At 45.6% G+C, this 13,397-nt stretch overlaps 1 protein-coding gene across 5 annotated transcripts in view; it reads left to right on the top strand.

Annotated features, from left to right (window-relative positions):
- LOC132772495 (protein sidekick-1-like) overlaps positions 1–13,397 on the top strand; it is a 1,018,253-nt gene that overhangs the window by 872,700 nt on the left and 132,156 nt on the right. For all 5 annotated transcript variants that reach the window (XM_067461407.1, XM_067461410.1, XM_067461408.1 and 2 more), the window contains one exon: positions 1,818–1,919. In XM_067461407.1, the coding sequence (XP_067317508.1) occupies positions 1,818–1,919 (102 nt within the window). The remainder of the gene's footprint in view (positions 1–1,817; positions 1,920–13,397) is intronic.

Raw genomic sequence — 13,397 nt, 5'->3', positions numbered from 1 at the left:
TTATTATTATTATTATTATTATTATTATTATTATTATTATTGTTCCCAAGTGTCTAGAACTATGTGATGTATTGGCAAATAATGCGTGCAGATCCGAGTAGGATTATTATTATCATTATTATTTCTAACAGAACAAAACAAACAAACAAACAGACACTAAACAAAATTTGCAAGTTTGGTAGTTGATTAAATGTCCTTTGACCAGTATCTGGCCACTTGGAGTGCCTCTGGTGTTGCCGCAAGAAGGTCCTCCATTGTGCATGTGGCAGGGCTCAGGGTGCATTGCAGCAGGTGGTCAGTGGTTTGCTCTTCTCCACACTCGCATGTTGAGGATTCCACTTTGTGGCCCCATTTCTGAAGGTTGGCTCTGCATCTCGTGGTGCCAGAGCGCAGTCTGTTCAGCGCCTTCCAAGTCGCCCAGTCTTCTGGGTGCCCAGGAGGGAGTCTCTCATTTGGTATCAGCCATTGATTGAAGTTCTGGGTTTGAGCCTGCCACTTTTGGACTCTCGCTTGCTGAGGTGTTCAGCGAGTGTCTCTCTAGATCTTAGAAAACTATTTCTAGATTTAAGTCGTTGACGTGCTGGCTGATACCCAAACAGGGGATGAGCTGGGGATGTCTCTGCCTTGGTCCTTTCACTATTGGCTGCTACTTCCCGGCGGATGTCAGGTGGTGCAATACCGGCTAAGCAGTGTAATTTCTCCAGTGGTGTAGGGCGCAGACACCCTGTGATAATGCGGCATATCTCATTAAGAGCCACATCCACTGTTTTAGTGTGGTGAGATGTGTTCCACACTGGGCATGCGTACTCAGCAGCAGAGTAGCATAGCGCAAGGGCAGCTGTCTTCACTGTGTCTGGTTGTGATCCCCAGGTTGTGTCAGTCAGCTTTCGTATGATATTGTTTCTAGCACCCACTTTTTGCTTGATGTTCAGGCAGTGCTTCTTGTAGGTCAGAGCATGGTCCAGAGTGACTCCCAGGTAATACAATTAGAAATGTAATACAATTGACTGGTTGCCCTGACACGACAAATAAAATTATTATTATTATTATTATCATCATCATCATCATCATCATCATCATCATCATCATCATTTCTGACTGAGTTGTACCTGTAGCACATAAACATCTCTATCCATTTTCCATGCTGCATACCTATTTTGAGTGCAATTTTGAAAGCATTCCACACAACGTACGTCATTTACCTTGTAAAGCTATCTCTCAGTTGCTTTTGTTCTGCCCTCACAAAACTCTGGGAACTTGGAGGAGAGCTATGGATCTTCAAGAGAGAATTTATCCTTACCAAACTACAGTTCCCATTATTATTTGGGGTTAGGAGGGGAGCTTGGGAGTTATTCAATTGCTAGGTAAATGTTTTCCTCTAACATTAAGTCCAGTCGTGTCCGACTCTGGGGGTTGGTGCTCATCTCCATTTCTAAGCTGAAGAACCGGCATTGTCCATAGACACCTCCAAGGTCATGTGGCCAGCATGGCTGCACGGAGCGCCATTACCTTCCCGCCGGAGTGGTACCTATTGATCTATTCACATTTGCATGTTTTCAAACTGCTAGTTTGGCAGAAACTGGGGCTGACAGTGGGAGCTCACACCCCTTCCCGGATTCCAGTTGACAAACTCAGCAGCTCAGTGGTTTAACCCACTGAGCCACCGGGGACTCCCCTTCAATTGTTGCTCTGTTGCTCCTGAAGCTGCATCTACAAGACGCTAACTAAATACTTTTCAGTTTGCATGCTTTTCTTAAGATCTTTTGAAGACATTGAAGGTAATGCTAATCTTACAACCCAATTATTTGCATTTCTAGAGCTGAAGAAGTACAAGAGGTATGAAGTTGTGATGACAGCCTATAACATTGTTGGGGAGAGCCCTGCAAGTGCGCCTGTGGAAGTCTTTGTCGGCGAAGCAGGTAAGCACATCATCTACTAAAATCCTAGAAAGTAGAATTGGCATAACCTGAATGCGAATATATTCCTAGCTTGACCTTACTTACTTACTTACTTAGGCGATCCCTCGTTGTCTGAGTAGGATAATCCTCCAGAGTGTGTCCGTAGGTGACTGTGGAGCCCTATGCTTGACCTGCATCTTCTCCCGCAGTGAGGGCATTGGTTTCCAGGTGGAAGGCGGTCCCGGTCGGGGTTGGCTTGCCGTGCCTTCCTCTTGGCACATTTCTCTCTTTCACCCTCCATTTGTGCTCTCCAAAATTTTGCAGCACTGCTGGTGACAGTGTTGTAGGTCTTTTTGGGCTGTATGGCCATGTTCTAGAGACATTCTCTCCTGACATTTCGCCTGCATCTATGGCAAGCATCCTCAGAGGTCATGAGGTCTGTTGGAACTAGGAAAAAGGATTTATATATCTATGGAATGACCAGGGTGAGACAAAGGACTCTTGTCTGCTGGACCTAGGTGTGAATGTTTCAACTGACCACCTTGATTAGCATACAATGGGCTGACAGTGCCTGGAGCAAACTTTTGTTGAGAGGTGATTAGATGCCCTTGTTTGTTTCCTCTCTGTTGCTGTGCTGTTGTAATTTTAGAGTTTTTAAATACTGGTAGCCAGATTTTGTTTTTCATGGTTTCCTCCTTTCTGTTGAAATTGTCCACATGCTTGTGGATTTCAGTGGATTCTCTGTGTAGTCTGACATGGTGGTTGTGAGAGTGGTCCAGCATTTCTGTGTTCTCGAATAATATGCTGTGTCCAGGTTGGTTCATCAGGTGCTCTGCACAACAACAGAGAGGAAACAAACAAGAACATCACTTCTCAACCAAATTGTCCACATGCTTGTGTATTTCAATGGCTTCTCTGTGTTGTCTGACATGGTGGTTGTGAGAGTGGTCCAGCACAAATAATATGCTGTGTCCAGGTTGGTTCATCAGGTGCTCTGCTATGGCTGATTTCTCTGGTTGAAGTAGTCTGCAGTGCTTTTCATGTTCCTTGATTCGTGTTTGAGCATTACTGCGTGACCGCATCTCTGTATACGAACCCACACGATCTCTCCGATCATCTGGAGAGGCCTTGCTCACGATCCCACCTGCGTCGCAAGCGCGTTTGGTGGGGACGAGGGACAGGGCCTTCTCTGTGGTGGCCCCCCGACTCTGGAACTCTCTCCCCAAGGACATCAGACAAGTCCCAACATTGGCAGTCTTTAGGAAGAGCTTGAAGACGTGGCTGTTCCATAGTGTTTTCCTAGAATAGGAAACTCCTTGCATCATGTCCCAAATGCACTTTACTAGAGATTTAGGATTGTCTGCACACTGCACCTATCTCCAAAAACCTATCCATTTCACCTGTCATGTCCAGCATTTTTAAAATTTTATTCATTACATTTGGCCTGGCCTCAGTTTTTAAATGCGTCATGGTGTTACTGTCTATTGCTTATTGTTATTGTTTTTATGTTCATTGCTTTACTTTATGAGTTTATTTATTGTTGTATTTGTTATGCTGTTGTTTTATTGATGTGTTGGGCCTTGGCCTTTTGTAAGCCGCACCGAGTCCTTTGGGAGATGTTAGTGGGGTATAAATAAAGTTAATAAATAATACTGCGTTTGGTGGTCCCTATGTAGACTTGTCCACAGCTGCATGGTACACAGTAGACTCCTGCAGAGGTGAGAGGATCCCTCTTGTCCTTTGCTGAATGGAGCATTTGTTGGATTTTCTTGGTGGGTTTGTAGATAGTTTGTATGTTGTGTTTCCTCATCAGTTTCCCTCTGCGGTCAGTGGTTCCCTTGATGTCTGGCAAGAACACTTTTCCTCTGGGTGGATCTTTGTCTTTATTCTCGTGGCTTCTTCTCGGTTGTCTTGCAGCTCTTCTGATGTCTGAGGTGGAGTCTCCATTGGCCTGGAGAGCCCAGTTGAGGTGGTTCAGTTCATCTTGGAGGAGGTGGGCTTCGCAGATTCTTTTTGCACGGTCTGCCAAGGCTTTAATGGTGCTTCTTTTTTGACTTGGGTGATGGTTGGAGTTTTTATGTAGATATCTGTGTGTGTGGGTTTTCTGTAAACGGTGTGACTCAATTGTTGATCTGGTTTGCGGATGACTAGGACATCTAGAAAAGGCAGTCTTCCTTCATTTTCTTTTTCCATGGTGAACTGGATGTTTGGGTGGATGCTCTTAAGATGGTCCAGGAACCTGTTGAGTTCTTCTTCTCCATGGCTCCAAATGGTGAAGGTGTCATCCACATATCTGAACCATATCGTGGGCTTTTTGGTTGCTGTCTCCAGGGCTTGTTTTTCAAAGTGTTCCATGTAGAAATGCTGAGAGGGCTCCCCATAGCTACTCCATAGCTACTGCTGGTCACAGCTGAACCTAGTTTGACCTACGGAAATTATAAAATATGTGGAACTCAGAAGACATAGAATATCAGAGCTTGTATTTTAATTCAAGATCCCAGAACACCACTGATGGGTGAAGGACTCTGGGAGTTGTAGTCCAAAAACAAGTATATTTCCAGCTTTGACTAGGATAGAGTTTTCTGCATTTAAAAAAAATGATTTTTTAATATTTAATTGAAGCATTCTGAGATACTTGGGGTTGTATGGGTGTGTGGGGGAGGCATTCTAACAAGGTGTACATTGTATTGTCGAAGGCTTTCATGGCTGGAATCACTAGGTTCTTGTGGGTTTTTTCGGGCTATAGAGCCATGTTCTAGAGGCATTTCTCCTGACGTTTCGCCTGCATCTATGGCAAGCATCCTCAGAGGTAGTGAGGTCTGTTGGAATTAGGACAATGGGTTTATATATCTGTGGAATGGCTGGGGTGGGGCAAGGAGCTCTTCCCTGCTGCAGTTAGGTGTGAATGTTTCAGCTGATCACCTTCATTAGCATTTGAAGGCCTGCCTGAGCCTGGGAAAATCTCTTGCTGGGAGGTGTTAATCTGTGCCTGGTTGTTTCCTCTCTGTTGTTTTGCTGTTGTAATTTTAGAGTTTTTTTTTTATACTGGTAGCCAGATTTTGTTCATTTTCATGGTTTCTTCCTTTCTGTTGAAATTGTCCACATGCTTGTGGATTTCAATGGCTTCTCTGTGTAGTCTGACATGGTGGTTGTGAGAGTGGTCCAGCATTTCTGTGTTCTCAAATAATATGCTGTGTCCAGGTTGGTTCATCAGGTGCTCTGCTATGGCTGACTTCTCTGGTTGAAGTAGTCTGCAGTGCCTTTCATGTTCCTTGATGCGTGTCTGTGCGCTGCGTTTGGTGGTCCCTCTGTAGACTTGTCCACAGCTGCATGGTATACGGTAGACTCCTGCAGAGGTGAGAGGACCCCTCTTGTCCTTTGCTGAACGTAGCATTTGTTGGATTTTCTTGGTGGGTTTGTAGATTGTTTGTATGTTGTGTGTACATTAACTTGGCTTGGCTGACTCTCTGCTTCTTGCATTCCCAACCAAAATGGGCGGTTGGTCCACTCTCTCTTGAGCTCCTCGACGTGTTCCTGAGAGTGCCATTCTCAATGCCAGGCCACACATTCCGCAGACGGACGCACAGCCTCATTTTCTCATTTGACTCAGGCCTGTAAATGTGGGTTCCCTTCCCACAAATTGACCTGATTTCCTGGCTGCCTTCTCCTGTCTCTCTCTGCACTGGGCGTTCCTTTTGGAGGAAGGGCTGCTGTGTGCGATCTGACCTGTGCTCCCAGCGAGCGCGACTCTGTCTGCTTTCACCCCGGTTACCCTCATCTTTCATATTTAACATGCAAAGGTTTCATTTCAAATTTGAGAATTATTTTCATTACCGTTTCATTACATTTGCAACGGCATGGGCCTTGGACAAGCTATTAGCTCTTCCTGACCTTTTGATTTCGAACATTGCCATAATGTTCTGTTATCTTTTACTGAAACTCCATAAATTTATCAGGGCAGCTGCGCTCTGGGCTGGTTCTCACTATTGCAGTGTCCATTGCTAATGTATGTTCCCTGCTAGTGCGTTTTCCATTGGCAAGAAAAAAAGAAAGAAGGGAAGAAAACCAATACTGAAATTTCTATATTAAGCTTTAAGGCATTAACTGTATGCATAGGATCCCCCGGTGGCGCAGTGGGTTAAACCCCTGTGCCGGCAGGACTGAAGACCAACAGGTCACAGGTTCAAATCCGGGGAGAGGTGGATGAGCTCCCTCTATCAGCTCCTGCTCCTCATGCGGGGACATGAGAGAAGCCTCCCACAAGGATGATAAAAACATCAAAATTATCCAGGCGTCCCCTGGGCAACGTCCTTGCAGACGGCCAATTCTCTCACACTAGAAGCGACTTGCAGTTTCTCAAGTTGCTCCTGACACGACAAAAAAACCAAAAAACCCATTACGCATTTTGGAACCGGGAGTAGGGGCCCACGCCAGCAAAGTAAAGAGATTGCCCAAGGAGGCGTCAAAGGGTTTCCCTTAAAGAAGAAAGGAACAGTTTGTTAAGCAGTTGCCTGTCCCTTGTTGGCAGATTGAAGAAGTTACCACTTTCCAGAGTGTTTAATCTGTGTTTGAAGATTTTATCCCTAATAAAACTTTGTTGGACTTATCAAAAGACACATCATAACTTTGTGTGGGGAAATCTGAAAGGCCTCTCAGCCGAGGCACCCCGGCATTCCGTTGGGCATTCAGATAGCACGTCCTGCTAACAGACGACGTCACAGGCCCAACGCGTGACAGCACACTCATGACAGAGCAGGTTACAACAACATCTGTTACAGAGCTCCAGTATGCTGATGACAACGTCGTCTGTGCGCATTCAGAAGAAGATCTACAAGCCACTCTATACAGCTTTGCAGAAGCATATGAGAAGCTCGGCCTGTCATTGAACATTGAAAAAACCAAGGTGCTGTTCCAGCAGACACCAGCCAACCCCTCTCCAATGCCAGCGATACAGCTTAATGGTGTAACATTAGAAAATGTTGATCATTTCCGCTACCTTGGCAGCCACCTCTCCACCAAAGTCAACATCGACACTGAAATACAACACCGCCTGAGATCTGCGAGCGCAGCATTTTTCCAAATGAAGCAGAGAGTGTTTGAGGACCGGGACATCCGTAGGGATACCAAGGTGCTTGTCTACAAACCTATTGTCCTCCCAACCCTGCTATATGCCTGTGAGACGTGGACTGTCTACAGACGTCACATGCAACTCCTGGAACAATTCCATCAGCGCTGCCTCCGAAAAATCCTGCAAATCTCTTGGGAAGACAGGCGGACAAATGTCAGTGTGCTGGAAGAAGCAAAGACCTCCAGCATTGAAGCGATGGTCCTCCGCCATCAACTCCGTTGGACAAACCACGTTTTCCGGATGCCCGACTGACTGTGAGACATGGACTGTCTACAGACGCCACATGCAACTCCTGGAACGATTCCATCAGCGCTGCCTCCGGAAAATCCTGCAAATCTCTTGGGAAGATAGGCGGACAAACGTCAGCGTGCTGGAAGAAGCAAAGACCACCAGCATTGAAGTGATGGTCCTCCACCATCAACTCCGCTGGACCGGCCATGTTATCCGGATGCCTGACCACCGTCTCCCAAAGCAGTTGCTGTACTCCGAACTTAAGAACGGAAAATTGAATGTTGGTGGGCAGGAAAAGAGATTTAAAGATGGGCTCAAAGCCAACCTTAAAAACTCTGGCATAGACACTGAGAACTGGGAAGCCCTGGCCCTTGAGTGCTCCAGCTGGAGGTCAGCTGTGACCAGCAGTGCTGCAGAATTTGAAGAAGCAAAAGGGAGAAGCATGCCAAGAGGAAGGCACATCAAGCCAACCTCGACCGAGACCGCCTTCCACCTGGAAACCAATGCCCTCACTGCGGGAGAAGATGCGGGTCAAGAATAGGGTCCACAGCCACATACGGACCCACAAGAATACTGGAAGACAATCATCCTTGGAAAACGAGGGATCGCCTAAGTAATTAAGTAAGACAGAGCAGCAGCCCTACATGCCATTGAGATATTCTGAACCTCTGTCCTTTTCCCTCTCTGCAATCCTTTTCGCCACTCAGCTGCCAGGCATGATGCTTTGACTCCATGACAGCTTGAGAAACGCTATCTTTTGGATCCACCTTCCCATTGGCATCCTGCGCTAGCCTTCTTCTTAAACAAGACAGCCTCACTGCTCACCAGCCCTTCAACTTGCTACTAGCTAATGATGAGTTTGGGGCAGTGGCTCGGTAATTCAAGCGAACTGCCAGTTGTCAGGTGCTTTCTCATTTCGGAAGGAGTGAAAAACAAAAAGGTGGCAATGTAAACCCCACATTCCATGTTTCTCTGGCTCTTTGTTGACCTGCCGAGCTACCTTGCTGCAAATATAATGGAAGATGCTGTGCTTGAAGGAGATTTGTTTGTGTGAAGCAAAAATAAGGAAGTGAAACACGATGGGGAGGAGAGAATAGCCTTTTGAAAAAAACCAAAGTGACAAACCCTCTGGTTTTGGAGAAGACGGCAAGCATGACATGGATCATTATAACTGATGGTGAGACTGACAACCTTCACACTTCACAGGAACGAAAACAGCTGGGATATACATCCACGTCCACCCCTTCCTTCCAATGCAATTCTTTAAAAATGATAATGAGCTGTGATGTCGGCTCTGATGTTCAAGAGGAGCGCAGAAAGAAAGCAGGCCTGAGCCGAGAGGCTTCCTTAATCTCGTTTCGACTAATGACTGTCTTGTTTCCTCTCCGAAAAGCCAGCTCCCTGTCTTGTGCTACTTCTGTTCGGCAAAGGAAAAGCAAGAGAAGCAAGGCTGAGCGGGTAATGCCATTAAGGGCGGCCGCTCTCCGGCCCTTGTCTCAGCCTTGCATTTACTTCTTCGCTCTTGTTCGGAATGAGCCAGAAGCAAATCTGTTTTCCCACTGTTAACTGTAATTATTTCCCATCGCTTCCCTGCTGGTGCCTACCGCTGTATGTCCCCAGGAATGGCTGAACCTATTATTTTCCATCAGCTGTTTTCCCACCTGTGTCTGAAACATTGCTTGTGCATCCCCCCCAAGGCTCGGCTGGGATGAGAGCTGCGGCAGGAGGAACGGCCAAATTGGGTTTCTTGGAATTTTCGCATGCAAAGAAGGGGCTCCAAGGTGCCGGCGGACAGGCTTTGTGGCTCAAAAAGAAAAGTCAAAAGATGAAAACTGGCTCGGGAAAGCTTCCTGGCGAAGATAAAAGAAGATAGGCGTCAAAGCTACATTTAAAGCACCTGTTCGGTTTTGACCCGGGATCCAACTGGAAGCTTTGCTGCCTTTGTTTCCTACGATGAAACATTTTCTTCTTGTTCAGCCAAGGCATCGCAACGTCCATACGCCGAGCCTCGGTCCTTTGGATCCAGCCCAGATGGTTGCCTTTTGAAATTCCCTTCATTTGCTTTTGAACCAGGAGGCCTGAAGAAAGGGGTGGGGATGCTAGAAATCAAGCGGGGCTTTCAGCAAGGAGGCCAGGCTCCCATTTCCCAGCCTGCAAACCCCTCTGGCCCCCAGCTGGCTCTCTCAATCCCTCTTCCAGCTGCCCAGCCATTCTCCTTGGCTGCCATCCCAACGCACAGAGAGGTTGCTTGAACCCTGCCGATGCCAACGTTGGAGCAGGATTGCGCCCCTCGATGAAGTGCGCTTTCTTCTCTCTCCCACTTGTTGCCAGGAATGCTCTGAATTCTGTGCAGAATCCAGAAGTCCTGGCCTTGTTACAAAAATCATGCAAATGAAGTAATTTGGTACGTATTTGACGGCACGGTTTGAGTGAGCCGTATGCACACAAAAGGCAGAAGAGCTGTCAGTATGCTGCTAAAATCAAAGAATGGAAATACATATCCTGTGGCACTGTGCTTTTGAAAGCATATCATTTATTATTATGTCTTTATCCTGCTGTTCATCTAATAACATTAAGGCACAATATGTTGGGATGTATTTGTTTTCGGTATTGATGTGGACTGTAAAATAACATTTCAAATACATATATACATAGAGGCTGTTGTTGGGCATCTTCAAGTTATTTCTACTTTATGGCAGCTGTAAGGTAAACCTATCAAGGGCCTTCTTGGCAAGATTTCTTCAAGGAGTGGTCTATATTGGGGTTCAGCCTGTGTGTGAACCTGAACCTGATTCTCTGATTGTATTTCCTGATGCCAATGAAGATGTTGATTCTGAGGGCAATGTAGAAGATGACGGCTTGTGTAGTGAAACTCCTGTAGCCTTGGAAAGTGAAAGTCCAAATTCCCATGAGAATATTTCAGAGCCAAGCGGTGAACTTTCACTCCCTTTTCCTCCCAGTCTTAGCTCTCCAGAGAATCTGACACCTGGTCTCTCTAATGAGGATAGGAGAGGACAGATTTGGCAGAGTAGGGGAGAATCTCAAAGTTTACGAAGGTCAGCTAGACTGAGAGAAATGCATACAAAGCCTACAGGTGTGTCACGCAATGGATTTCTCGGCCTTAAGTACCTCTCGCCTGGATGCATCTTCAGACCAGGCATCGTTCCAGATTCAAGCATCATCCTTGGCAGGTCTCCTGATTCCAGTGGCCTTATTCCTAAGAGGCTTCCTAGTTGCTTCAAGTACGGTTAGTGGATTGCTAACAGGTTCCAAGATTTGGCAGTGTTACTGTGGGGTTTTTGATCTTGTTCATGGACATTTCTTGTTGCTGATTTTTACTGTGGCTTTTTACCTTGCACATTTCCTCTATTTTTGTACTCATCTTTCTTCAATAAAAAAGGATTGTTTTTTCCTGAAGTCAAGTGTGGTGGATTGTTGTCTGAGGGTCCAGTTTCCTGCTCTGGGTTGCAACAGTCTGGCCTTCCTTTGATATTGGAAGACCTTAATTTGCCCAAAGTCATTTGGTAGGTCTCAATGATTCAGTGGAAAAGGGATTCAAGCCATGGTCTTCCAGAATCTTAGTCTAAGGCCCCTTCTGCACTGACATATAATCCAGATATACAAGCAGATAATCTGCATTATCTGCTTTGAACTGGATTATCTGAGTCTACACTGCCATATAATCAACTTCAAAGCAGATAATCTAGATTCTATATGACAGTGTAGAAGGGACACCAGACCCAAGCCTCCATTTAGAGGAGGGTTGCGATTATATTCCTCTTTGACTTGGCCAGAGTAAGTTGCCCAATGTTAAGCAATGACTTCCCTTTACTGAACAGGGATTTGAACCCTCATATTATAATAATTATTGTGCAATTTTCTGGCATTGTATATGGGTTAGGTGCTCTTAATTCCATTCCTCAGCTGAGACCTCTCTGACTTGGTTGGACCTGCTGGTAGTTACACTACCGCCAGTACAGCAGTTAAGCCCCCCCCCCCCCCCCCACCACCACAACAAGGTGGAACCCATCGAATACAGACTGACAAAGTTTTGGAACACAATACACCAGACATCACAACTGTGGGAAAGAAAAAAGTCTGGATTATTGATGTCGCCATATCCGATGACAGCTGCATTGAGTAAGAACAACAGGAAAAACTCAGCCGTTATCAGGACCTCAAAACCGAACTGTAAAAGCTCTGGCATAAACCAGTACAGGTGGTCCCAGTGGTAATCGGCACACTGGGTGCCGTGCCAAAAGATCTCAGCCGGCATTTGGAAACAATAAACATTGACGAAATCACGATCTGTCAACAGCAAAAGGCCAGCTTACTTGGATCTGCGCGCATCATTCGAAAATACATCACACAGTCCTAGAAGCTTGGGAAGTGTTCGACTTGTGATTTTTTATACGAAATCCAGCATAGAGATCTCATTTGCTGTGACATACTGTGTTTTTGTGTCAGTAAAATAATAATAATAATAATAATAATAATAATAATAATAATAATACTCAGGGCAGATCACAGTACACATACACAGCAAACATTCAATGCTATTTGGACAGACAAGGACAGAACAGACAGAAAGGCAGTATGTTGTGTCAGCATCCAGCTTTTTGGCGCCTTGGAGGTTGTGCTCGATCCATGTTGATCCTCATTTGGATCATGCTGGTCCTCACATATATCCATACATAAAAAGGCAATTCTTGTACCTTTTGTTAATATACGAGATGGATGGGTCATTGTCGCTTCCTCTGAATTCTGTGCCACCGAATTGCGAATGGCAAAACACGAGTATGAATCCTGTCTCCCTCCTTTCAGTTCCTGTCCTTTTCATCTTCTTTCTTTCTGTCTTTGTGGTTGACAATGTTCCAGTCCGCAGTCCACTTGAAAGAGAGAAAAGAGGATCCATGTGTTATAACATTTCAAGGAAACACGAGCACAATGGTTTTGAGGCTGATCCCACAATCAGAGCAGAATGGCTCTTGGCTGTGCCTTTGCTACTTCAAGGATGAATATCCTGATGTCAGCATCTCAGAGCGCGAGTCTCGGGAGACGGCTTTCCTCGGGAAAAGCACCAAGCTAAATGGGGAAATGAAATGTGTTGGTTTAACCCAAGATCCCACTCTCTAGATTCTTCTGTCAGACCAATTTAATCTCGCAAATAGAGAACTGAATCTTTGAAACCATTTGCTAAGAAAGAATGTCCAGATTGAGACATAGGCCAGATGGGTTTATCTGCCACCCTTAATTCTCTGTTGGTAAGGCAGCAAGAAGATAATTTGCACTGGTTTCACATTGCAAGCTGAAGCAGCTGACTGAGCGCCTCATTAACAGCTCATTAAGCTGTTAATATTACTCATAAGCAGTTTTCCGTACAACTCGGTATGTTGCATTGCGCGGCTGTGGCTCCTTGCTTAACGCGTAGCAAAGTACCCTGATTTGTCACATTGAGAAGTTGGAAGGGGGCTTGCACTTATCTTATTTTGTCTCCTAAGTCTACATTTTCCTTAAGTAATATTCTATCAACAAACAGCAACAAAAATCTGCCATTCCCTGACAGAAGAATGTCCTACTGTTGCTTGACGTGATGGAGCTCAGCTGTGATGACTTTGGACATAGTGGGGGGTTTCTTCATGTCAGGAGTAACTTTAGAAACTGCAAGTCACTTCTGGTGTGAAAGAATTAGCTGTCTGCAAGAACGTTGCCTAGAGGATGCCCGGATGTTTTGCCATCCTTTGGGAGGCTTCTCTCATGTCCCCACATGGGAAGCTGGAGGTGATTGAATGTGAACTGCCACCTTTTGGTCAGCAGTCCTGCTGGCACAAGGGTTTAACCCATTGCACCATCAGGGACTCCATAGTGGAGCTTCCTTGTTCCATAATGGGGGTTCTTCCATGGTCTTCCATCCTTCCCATTGCTCAGTGCTTGTCTTCTAGCTTACTCATGACTTGTTCTATAGGAGCTGTGGTCTTCTTTCCTTCATCCTAGTTCTTCTGCATCTACAGCTCAAATTCCATATCCAATTGCCCCTCTAGCTGTGAGTTATAGCAGGATGTTATTGGGCAGACGAAGCATCCTAGGAATTGTAGTGCTACCTTCCTGGAGAACACCATACCTTCTACTCTTCTTCCTTG

The sequence above is a fragment of the Anolis sagrei genome, chromosome Y (genome assembly GCF_037176765.1).
Source record: "Anolis sagrei isolate rAnoSag1 chromosome Y, rAnoSag1.mat, whole genome shotgun sequence".
NCBI classification, from domain to species: domain Eukaryota; kingdom Metazoa; phylum Chordata; class Lepidosauria; order Squamata; family Dactyloidae; genus Anolis; species Anolis sagrei.
This window is presented reverse-complemented; position numbering and strand designations above follow the sequence as displayed.